At 31.6% G+C, this 11990-nt stretch overlaps 2 protein-coding genes across 2 annotated transcripts; both read right to left on the bottom strand.

Moving 5' to 3' along the window:
- Positions 1–61: 61 nt before the first annotated feature.
- On the bottom strand, positions 62–2015 carry LOC112416416 (protein ANTAGONIST OF LIKE HETEROCHROMATIN PROTEIN 1). Its single transcript, XM_024770178.2, has 2 exons — positions 1790–2015; positions 62–1428 (listed from the first exon to the last, which is right to left on the bottom strand). Exons 1-2 carry the CDS (start codon positions 1926–1928, stop codon positions 350–352), a joined length of 1218 nt encoding a protein of 405 aa, XP_024625946.1. The 5' UTR covers positions 1929–2015; the 3' UTR covers positions 62–349.
- A 1695-nt stretch (positions 2016–3710) lies between these two features.
- LOC25499155 (sulfate transporter 3.1) lies at positions 3711–11323 on the bottom strand. The gene is made up of 12 exons (XM_013594328.3): positions 10556–11323; positions 9713–9920; positions 8593–8764; positions 7855–7920; positions 6438–6551; positions 5730–5846; positions 5492–5618; positions 5089–5375; positions 4784–4974; positions 4620–4705; positions 4303–4379; positions 3711–4182 (listed from the first exon to the last, which is right to left on the bottom strand). Exons 1-12 carry the CDS (start codon positions 10893–10895, stop codon positions 3997–3999), a joined length of 1971 nt encoding a protein of 656 aa, XP_013449782.1. The 5' UTR covers positions 10896–11323; the 3' UTR covers positions 3711–3996.
- Positions 11324–11990: the final 667 nt, after the last annotated feature.

Below are 11990 nucleotides of genomic sequence, written 5' to 3' on the forward strand. Positions count from 1 at the left end.
TGGGATAAGAGAAGCTTTACTGAATCACAGCTTTCAACCAAAAATAGAAACTCTGCCCAAGTTAAACAACAGAATACCGAGGCCAAAAGTCGAATTCTATTTGTTTAACTCGTCTCATAAAAGTCATTTGTGCAACAAAAGTACAATAATAACGAAGACATTAGGATTCATTATGCCGGTGTGTTATTGCTCACTGAGAACTATATGCATAACAACATTTCTTTCAATAATACTGATAATTAACATTCACGAAAGACAATGGGATAAGAGAAGCTTTACTTAATCACAGCTCTCAATAAGCAAATAAAACTAAGTTGAACAACAAAATCCCAAGGCCAAAAGTCAAATTCTAAATAAGATGGACAGAGGTAGCAGAAGTACCATGAGCATCTAATTGCATTCCATGTCGTAAATGCTTGGCCAAATTTTCTCGCACGGTTCTTCCTGAAGGATCAACTTGCTTGCAATACTGTTCTCGGTATCCAGAATCATGATGGTCAGACAATGCAACCTCTGGATCTAAGGTGTCTCCACAGTCAATAATGATATTATGAAGCAAACAACATGTCAAGATAATGCTTGGCAGTTTCTTTTTATCAGGTCTCCACATAACCTTACTAAGGATTTTCCAACTCCCCTTCAACAGTGAAAGTGCCCTCACCGCAAGTAGTCTTGCAGCTTCGTGTTTGTGATTAAAAGTGGACATTGAATCTGATCCACCGCTAGTTTCATAACGCGTCATAAGCCATGGAAGAAGAGGATAACTGTACCCACCAACTACATATTCTCTTATCATATCTCCACCTAAATTTCTAACATTTCCATTCAAACGCTCCCCGTTTTGTGAGAGCTTGAAAAATGTTGAACACTTCAATAATCGTGAAAATGTCATTCCCCCAGGCAAACCTGTCACAATGTCAATGAACCTCATTTCATGATCAACAATTCCTTGTAACAACATGCTGTAATTCTTCTCTTGATCACACCAATCATCCGAGGTTTGAACAGCCGGAAGTGTCATCACGACGTGTGTTGCACCAATAGCTCCACAACAATTAGGCAAACCATACAACGCTTCAAAACCAGACTTAATTTCCTGCATTCTATCGGAATCAGGCCAATTCAGATGACGTTTAGCACGTTCCTCAAGCGCCTCAACAAATCTCCAAGTAACCTGTGAAACCGTCGACTGGCCAACTCCAAAAGAAGCTCCAACCGAGACTTGAGATTCGCCGGATGCCAACCTTCTAAGAGCAATAGCAACCTGTTTCTCAACACTAAGCAGCCTTCCTTCTATGTTGATAAGCCCTGATGGAGGCCTTGATATAAGATCCTCTCTCACAAGAGAACATATGTATTCAAATGTAGTCTCTGACACCCTGAAGAAATACTTAAACCCTTGTGACTCATCATTAGGTACCGAGTATCCTGTGTACATTTTTGCAACAATCATATCCATATCAATAACATTAATTAACGAGTAAAGACTCAATTCGGTCCCTCATAATTTTCTCGTCGTCCAATTTAATCTCTGGCATTTATATAAGAATGCCAAATTAGTCTCTAACTCATTATGAAAATGTCAGAAACTAGTTTGAGTATTATTTTTGTCGGAGAATAACGATAATATCAATGCCCTTTAAAAATGGGGTGTGGTAAGAAAATCCCTATATTGAATTGAATGACATGATAAAGTGAGATAATAATACAAAGGGTTTCATTCTGGTTGAAAACAAAGATTGAAAATTTGAAGGGAAATGGAATGAAGAGAAAAGAGAAGAAACCAAACCTGGGGCAGTAGAATTTTTGTGCCAGAAAGATTCCCACCAATCAACTTCATTGGTTTTGGGTTCAACAGGAACAACCAAGCTCACTTGTTTGTGTTTGTATTTTGTCTTCTTCTTTGGTTTCTTCTGGATGGGTGCCATTGATTGATTCAGCGTTTCTTCCCAGATATGGGTTAAGCTTCAGCTGAGACAAGTGAACAGTGAAGTCAAGCTGAATTGAAATGTTTTTACTCTATCTTTTGTCTTTGGTCGTTTTTGTTGTCCTTTTTTAGGATTTATTTATTTATTAAAATGTCCTACATGAGGTATTATTATTAGTCCAATAATTAAAATGTCCCACATGAAGGAAGTATTATTATTAGTCCAATAATTAAAATAAATAATTTGTATTTGTTGGAAATTTTTAACTTAACTATCCTACTTTTTCAATACTAGGAGGTTCAAATGGAGTGAATCAATAAACATATTTTTGCTCTACTTTTTCAATAAGTTGTATCTCTTTGATCAAAGAAAATTTTACCTTGAGTGATAAAAGTGGTTTGTTAGTATGAGAGAAAGAATATTGTTATGTTACACCTCTAGCATGCTACAATGCGTTTTGAGGTATCGTCTATTTTGGATATAAGTTTTTCATAATTTTCTCTTTTATAAAAGGTGTCTCGTTAAATTGAGGAGTGTGAATGTTGTATATAAACTATTATTTGCTTCGATTTTCAAGCAATGTGGGATTTTAAGGTGTACCTGAACAATTGCCCCCTAAAGGGTAAGGGAGAGTCTGCATGTCTGCTCCTTAGCGAAGTTGTCAATGTTTCATTCCACTCTCAGGCATGTCACACCGTGTTCCAAGGTATTGTCTGTTTTGGGTGCAAGTCCTTTTACGGTTTTGTTCTTTATAAAATGTATCTTGTTGGATTGAGGAGTCTCACATTGCTTGGAAATCAAGACAAAAGTAGTTTATATACAACACTCACACACTTCAAATCGATCAACGAGACATCTTTTATAAATAACAAAATTATGAATAAGTTACACCATAAACAAATATTGAGGATGCTTGGAATGCGGTGTGGCATGCATCCCTGAGAAAATATAGAGTTGTACAAATAAGATGATAAGAGTTTAAATTTTTCTATGGAAATTATTGACAACTAATTACCGACTCTTTTTCGTAAAGGAGTATTTTCTATGCTAACTTGTTTAAATCAAAATTTGTAAAGGAGTATTATCTACTCTGAATATATTTTGTTTGAAGAGAAAAAATGAAAAACTGCAACAAATGAACTTTTTTTTCTTTAATAATTTGATTACAGTAGAGATATATGGTGAACTTTTTTAGAGGATCACCTTCATAAAAGGAACCATGAGGTGATTAGATTGGTTTCATTGTACTCTTTGTTGGATAGAAATATAGTCTATAATATTTAAGGATGGTTGCCTTTCATGCTAGAATGTTAATCGGAAAGTTAATAATTTAGATTTAGTGATTGAATTAATAACTTTTATAACATATATGATGATTCTTAAAAATTTGCCATCAAGGATCAATACTCAATACAATCTTTTTAAAAAAATCAATTGAATCATTTATACACACCCAACCTTTTTACTTAATAGTCGACCAACTATCCACATCCAGTGTTTTACGAGAGTATACTACTGTCGAAATGAATTGTGGTACATAATGAACCAATTCTTTTTTTGCAGGCATGAACTTTTTTTTAGAGGAGGGATGAACCAACTTTTTTTTTAGGAAAGGGATGAACGAGCTTAATGACCACTAATATTTTTTTAGAGGACTAATGTAAAATAGAAGTTTATTTTACAAGTCACCTATTTCGGGATCTAATCTATAAGTTTTGAAAGACACTATAATTTCAAATGTATGGAGTAACAAAACAATTATCTCTACTTTATAGATTTGAGTTAAAAAAACACACTTCAATTTCATAACAACTACTATTTTCTATTTGAAAATAGATAATCAATTAGATACATAAATATTCAATAACCTATGTTGGAAACATTCTTCCAAGTTCCAACTTAAGCTGCAAATTAGAGAAATTTATTAATTAATAAAAATAGCCCTGCACAAATTTGTGCCTCTCTATCTTATGTAGCATGATTCAGAAACTATCATGCCACAAACTATAGTGGTAGCAATTAGTAGCTAAGATGAACACTTGGTAATGAACAATGCTGCTGTTTCTTCTTACACACTGTTCAAACCTTCTGATTCATCTTTCATGTGGTTAGCCTTGTGTGTACCAAGCATGAAGCTGCATACTCCAACAGCTTCTTCAACTGTCACATAAACCCATTTATGTCCTATTTCATCAAGGAACTTTGATTTGTTCAACTTCTTCGTCACTTCGCTTCCAGGGTTGACCATAACGAGCTAAACACAGGGAAAAAAAAGTGAACAAAATATCAATTAATACTCTTCTGATATTCTAAAGTGACAAATAATTTGATATTTAAATTTGTTGTGTAAAGATGAGATGCGGTGAATAATTACTTGTAGCCCTTTTCTGTCGACCGTCTTCTTGAACTCTTCAAGCATGCTTATTCCACTTGTATCAATGTTTGCTACAGCTGTAATAAAATTAACTTTCATGTTGGACCGAAAATCTTTGAATTTGGATCCCAAAATGTAACGCATTTGAGATATTGGTGATTATTCGATCAAAATATCAAACTTCAATGTGAGTTGTTCAATCTTGACCAAATGACCACCGATATTTTGACTGCGTGAATGCTGAAAATATCTGTTGCAGGGAATTCGAATCTTTGGAACCTGATTGTTAATTAATTACATCTTAATCAAGAACTTACCAGTCATATCCATTATAACATACTGCAAGCTTGTCTTCCCTGCACCTTCAATTCTCTCTTCCTCTTCATTAATCCACCTTGTGATCCTATGAACAAAATTTTCTATTAAGTTTCCAATTTTATTGAAGGGAAGTATATATTTTGCATACAACCAAGTAACTTACCTCTCTCTTAAATAGCTTGCATTAGCAAAAAATATTGGTGCATCAATTTCAAGAATTAGTATTCCAGGAACATGATGTGCATTTTGATAATGTTCTACATTTCTGTAAGCACCAGAATTTGGAATGTTCCCTAAAACAAATGTTCTAGGCCTTGCAACAAATAAAAGTACTCTAAGTACAGATATTGCAACCTGCATATTCACAAAAACAATATATTAATTATATGAATGAATAAATAACATTTATATCAAAATACAAAATGGCTTAGAATAAAAATTTGAGCATAGTGAGTCAGTGATACATACTGCTATTATTAAGCCAATTTCAACACTGCCAAAAACAACTCCAAAATATGCACTGAAGCATACTAAAAAATCAAATTTGTCAATTTTCCACAAATGGATTGCTGCTTCATAATCAATGAGTCCAAGCATTGCAGATACAATTATGGCTGCTAGTACCACTAGAGGAGTGTAATGAAACAAAGGTGTTAGGAATAATAATGTCAACATCACTGCTATTGCCATTACAATGTTTGATGCTGCAGTCTTGCACCCAGCATTATAGTTCACAGCCGAACGCGAAAACGGTCCTGAAACAACATTCAACTTCTATGTCACATTTTTTAGCAATTGATGCAGAAATTTGGTTACTGTATTTATATATTTGAATATTTTATACTAATTGATATTAATGAATTTTTTATACCTGTTGTGAGGTAGCAAGAGGTTAATGAACCAAAAATATTCATGGTACCAATAGCTATCATTTCTTTATTGCCATCAATATGGTAATTTTTGAACATTGCAAAGCTTCTTCCCACTGCTATTCCTTCCTATATAATCATCAATTCAGTTTTCAATACCTTGTTGGCATAATTAATTGAGAGCAAAAAAAATATATATATAAATGCACACAAAGGAAATGAAATTTGAGTTGTACTCACCGCAAGAGCTATTATACCAGTAATGAGTCCAGTTTTGATGGCCGTGCCTATATAAGGTGACACAAACACCAAATCTGTTGCTGAAGGTGGATTTAGTCCCTTCTTCAATTCCCCTATCTGAAACAACAAGATTTCAAAATATAATATTAGTATCACTTAACATATAAAAACAAAAAAAAAAGTTATTGAAACATTAATCTATTTATTCAATTTTGGTCTGTAATAATAAAATCAGTTGAAATTATTTTTTGAGGGAAAAATGAAACTAATTGTTATACATGTAGAAATCTTATATACGTGCATTCAATCACTTTTTTTATTGGAAAAAAAATCTCACCAATAAGTGAATGCTATCAAATGCATGTGCAACAAAAATTATATTGATTGTGGTGTATAGAAATGGAATTAGAAGTCTTTATTATTTGATATAACAATACACAATCAAACGACAATAACAAAACACTATCCACAATAACTGTACTAATGGGTTCACGGTAGGGCATGATTTTGAGTATGTCCTATTCATAACACTAGTGTCGTCTTTTTTGTGAACCGAATAACCTCGCACAACACAGCTGCAAAGACTAATATCTAAAACTGAATAAAGACTGTGATGGGTGACAAAACTTTCATGTTTGACTGTGCGTTAGAGTCACAAGTGTGTTACCATTTGTGAAAGAAAATAATTATGAAAATGGTAAAACTCACCACTTGAACGCCATGTTTCTCAGCGTGAGTAAGATAAACCAATATACTTCCCAATATAACTGAAGTCAGAGGCGCCATTGCTGACACCCAAAAGAACCTTGGTTGTCGTTTGCTCTGTCATCACAATCACAAATAATCACTTAATTATTAATTTTGATTGTAATCATAAAAAATATTATTCTGCCCAACAAAACAAATTGAGATAAGAATCATCTTTTAGTTCTTAAATTGTCTATCAATCGAAGTTTAAAATTGAAAACAATATAGCTACTCTAAACCAACTTGGGTCGAAGTTGTGGTGTTAATTTAGATTATTGAAGTGTGCTCCTTTTAAGATTTTAGATTTAATATCTCTGATGTCAATTTCGATGGATTAGTTTGTATTTTACTTTAAAATAGACCCCGCAAGTAGATGGTAGAATCGAAAATTTATCCTTGAAAAAAAAATATAGCTACTCTAGTCTAACAGCATCTTCCAAATTCCAAGCATATAATGTTAAGTACTTACACTATGAGGGCTCCACAATGTTAAGTACTTACTCTAGTTGCTAATTTTAGTATAGGTCCACAATTGCCACATAGAGTTTAAGAATATCAACACAATGTTAAGTACTTACACTATGAAGGCCCCACAAATGTGTTAAGAAGTGTCTCACTTTGAAAATTGTCCTTAATTACATGTGAATGTCAACTCATTCATCTCCAATTTTGTGAATACTTAAGGATTATTTATTTGAGATATTCCGATTAATATAAGGTAAAAATAACATTATATGATAAGAGCGTCCTTAAAGAAGTTATGTCCAATTTCCATCAGATTCATGGAATACTTGTTCTAAAGTGGGAATCGAATTAATGTCCACGAGTTTAGCTAATTTAGCTAAAAGATACATATGATATAAAAATACTATTTTCTCTACTATATGTGGTGTGGTAATATTGTATACTACCAGGATCTAATGTCAATTACCTTGAAAATTCGCTAATTTTATAAAGAAAGTAAAGTTATGTTAATTAGGATTGACAATATAGTTAATCAAAAGAATAAGTTAATTAGTTTTAAATTCCATTATACCCCAAGAAACACGGGTGTTAATTAATTAGGCAAAGAAAAGGAATAACAAGGTTATAGGATCATCCTTCAAAAAAAGGTTATAGGATCATATCTCCTCACTTATGTCATTGATCTTGTTTGAATACAACTTTAGGGACAGTTATAAATTTACAAAGTAAGTATTGACGTGGAAATCAAAACAATATAGAGAGAAAATAAAAATATAATATAAATATAAGAGATAAAATTGTCACAAAATGATTGTACAAATATCATTTCTATTTTTATATGGAATGTGGAATAAGCCATATGTGTGTGTGAGAGAGTAGAATAATTAATTAAGATGGTTAGGTAAGTACTTACGAAGTATCTTGTGACGAGGAGGAAGAATATAAAGCAACATCCCAACACTGCACTTTCCCACCTCCACTGCACAAGTGAGTTGAATTAGGTAAGAAAACAAAATTATGCTTACATTCAACCAACCAAATGCTTCACGAGAGGTAAAAGGAGATTTTTTTTATTTTTTTTTATTAGTGGTAGGAGTATTTGTTTTCAGAATATCATTTATAAAGCATGCAATGTTTCTATATTAACTCGTAATTTAATTAATGATTATTAAAGTAACTAAATCAAAAAATTCTTTTCAACTTGCACTTTATATATATCATAAAAAATAAATCATGGTTGCACTTTAAAAACACATTGATACATATAATTATATAATTAGATGTATGTTTGAACTGTATTAAACTCTATATATTTGTACCCAAAAAAATTAAACTCTTTATATTAATTTAATGAAGTCCATAAAAACTAATAATGTTACTATTACAAAAAAAAAAATTATAATTTATTTATAAGAATAAATTGAATAATTTTAGAGCTGTACTGTACATATGTTGGTGATGCATGATGGTGTGTGACATGTCAGGTGGACAATAATGTTATGTATTGTTGTATTGTAGTAGATGAAAAATGCACACTAGAGTGTCACGGAGTAATAAATAATAAGACAATTAGTTATCTAGCTGTATTGTATTGTAGTGGATGAAAAATGCAGACTATATAGTTTGAGACCATAGTTTGAACAAGTTGTACCTCACGAGTTTGAGTGAAAACAGAACGCATAACTGACACAAGATCAGCTTGATGTGTGAAATGTTCAAGTCCTAGAATCGATTTTAATTGTTGAAGACAAACTACTGTGGCTGCTCCACCCATGAACCCTACAATGGCTGCATGTGACAGAAAATCCACAATAAACCCTAACCTGCACGAGTCAGGTGTTGTGTTATGTTCCACAGGGTTAATTAATCATTCAAAATATTAACATTGATTTTGAAGATTAATAATGTTATGTGAAGGAATAATTGTATGCTCCTACACATGCTATGAAGGTCAATTATTCACACTCACACCATTTTTTATTTTTTTTTTGTTTAGTCACACTCACACAATTTAAAACAAAATAGGCTAATCGCACTTAACAAGTTTGTTTATTCCAGAATTTAATTAATTATATAATAATATAGCATATGCATTAAGAAGGTGGAGGATGAATCTCATAATTGCAAAATACAAAATGGTTTTGACAATACCAATTATTAATAAATTGAAAAAGACAAAAAACTCCAGCACAGCCAACTGCTGAAAACATCATTCGTTTATTGTATATTAATATAATATATTTAAAATATGTTTATTAATTAGCTCATAAACTATTATGCTTGCAATTCTTCTTTCTGTTTGATGATAAAATTTTAGCAATAATATGAATGAAGTATTTTTTTTAAAGAATGATGAAGTATTATAAAGATTTTTTTTATATTAAAATAAATATATCCTTTTTTTATTATTTATATTAATTATTATTTTAATATCTAATTAATTATTGATATTTAAATTTTAAATAATTTAATAGAAACTTTGAATATTATGGGAATAAAGGTTAGAATTATATACCATATGTGTTGGCAAGTATGGCAATGGATTAGCAATAATTAAATAAAATGATAAGAATATAATAATATAAAGATGTTTTAATATAAAAAAAAAAATACATTAAAATTCATTGTATATATTATTCTTTTTGTAATTTTCAAAGAAAAAAGATACCACTAGAAATATAGGATTCATAAGTTTCTCATATGCAAATTGAAACAATTCATATTTTATAATAGGGGTATTATTTAGAGCTTGAAACATAATGAAGTAGTACCTAAAGAGGCCAAGTGATAACTGTAGAGCTCCAGCAAAGAATGTAGCTGTGAAAGCAAGATGTAGAAAAAGCTTTGGGTTCTCAATTGGATTAACTTCACGACCCAACATAGATGCCATCAGAAGTGATCCAACCGCCACAGTTCCCACCGCCAAATCTCTTGAGCTACCCATCATTGCATACACCAACGGTGGTATAAAGCTTGAATCTGCCCATTAAATCAATCAAATAAAAGAGAAGAAATCATAACTATGTCACATTTTATTATATACGGTCCCTCAGAAAACACACACCTATATACACGGGCCTAATAATTTAATGTAGCCATTTATGTATTTGTTAAGTTTTTTTTTTTTTTTTTATCTTTTGAATTCTAACTATGAAATTTGCACACACACTGAGTCTTAATCATATGAGCGATTGTGAGTTTAAACCCGCGTCCCGACATATCATATGTACTTTCAACCTTTTACCATTACTTAGAGCACAAGATACTTTTAGAATAACATGAATCTGATTAATAAAACAATTTTTGTTAGGCTATACTTACTTAACTTTCGACCGAATTCTATATTATTACAGTCATTTTTGTAAATTGAAGTGTTAACACAATAAAAGAATGATATTTTCTCTTTTCGAGAAAGATATATTACATCTTATGAAAGAATTTTTTGTATTCAAATAAGAGAGACGACTAAGATCCTTTGCAAAATAGTGTTCAACACATTCTCAACTTTTAACCATTGAGAGATGTTGGACCAAGCTATAAGTGGCAAAGAATCCAAATTCTTACATAGCAATTACTAGCTAGTTGATGAAGTATTAGAGTTAAATTATACTTACAAAGTCCAAGAATTGGAGGAAGGTTAGCAAGCTTTGCATAACTAATGCCTTGAGGAATAGCCAAACTAGCAATGGTGATCCCAGCAATAAGGTCTGATTTCAAGAACTGAAGGGTGTATTGTGGGGCCCACTCCAAGATGGGCAAGAAATGTTGAAGAGCAAGCACAAACCTCCTTGAAGCTGGTTGGTTCTTGAACTTTCTCAATGGGTCATCTGGGAATAAAGTCTCTTTCACAGAATACTTTAGAGACTCAAAAAATGGTTGATGTGGTGGTATAGCCACACGGTGCACACTCTCAACGTTCATGCTTGAAGGGTAAGCATAATCACCATTACCCATCTCTTAATACAACAATATATATATATATATATATATGATTGTGTTTAATTAGGCAGGGTACTATATATTGTACTATAAATATATAAAGTTAGATGGTTGAGTAAAAAAATATATATAACTTCAATGGAAAAGCTTTAATTGAGTCAAAAAAATGGAAAGGCTTAGTTTTTTTTTTTTTTTTGTGAACTAGGCTTTATAGTTGGTTATAGGTAGCTGTTGCTAAGACTATATATATATATTAATCATGTTACCAAAATAATGGCGGTTGTATAAAATGTTTGATTTGCTTAACTAGAAAGGGTGAGTGATATATTGGTTAATTGAGAAGAATTGGGAAGTGAGAAGAGATTAGGATAAGGATGAAGGAAGAGGAGGCAAGTTAAATTGATGAGTGAGAGAGTTTTTTTTTTTTTGAAAGATGATGAGTGAGAGAGTTGTGAATTATGGCATGCTTTATATAGGAAATTTTGGCTTTGTCATGTGTATGGTCGGTGAATTGGGATTTTGTGTTATGGAATAGTTAATTAATTTCATTATTGTTTCATAAGAATATTAAACTAACTTTTTCTTTCATAAAAAGAACATGATATCCATGAAGAAAAATGTAAAATTTTAAGTGCAAATGAGATATTTTCTTTTTTTAATTGTTTTTATTTCTTCTGATTTTTGAGTGGGCTAGGTGTGGGACCCAATAGAAGACCATAATAATGTGTGCAATATTAGTGGGAGAAGAGAGGGAAGGTATGTGTGACATCTCTTTCTTCATAGCTGGGGAAGGTGACATGCTAACGAGCATGTCATCAACTTCAATGAATGGTTGAATAGTAGAACTAATAATAAACACCAATAGTATTGTATGTCGCGAACAGAACGAGTGAACGGTATAAGAAAATCGTAAATAAATTTCGTTAACGAGTGTCTCGAGTATACATTAAGGATTACAAAAAAAAATTATTTTATATAAAAATTAAATATTTCGATTTTTAATACATTGATTATACATATTTTCTTAAAAAATCATCATTTAAGAGTGTTTTAGAACACTCGATAACATTTCTTCAATTAAGTATAAAAACATAAATTAGAAAGAAAATG

This window comes from Medicago truncatula, chromosome 7 (assembly GCF_003473485.1).
Source record: "Medicago truncatula cultivar Jemalong A17 chromosome 7, MtrunA17r5.0-ANR, whole genome shotgun sequence".
NCBI lineage: Eukaryota > Viridiplantae > Streptophyta > Magnoliopsida > Fabales > Fabaceae > Medicago > Medicago truncatula.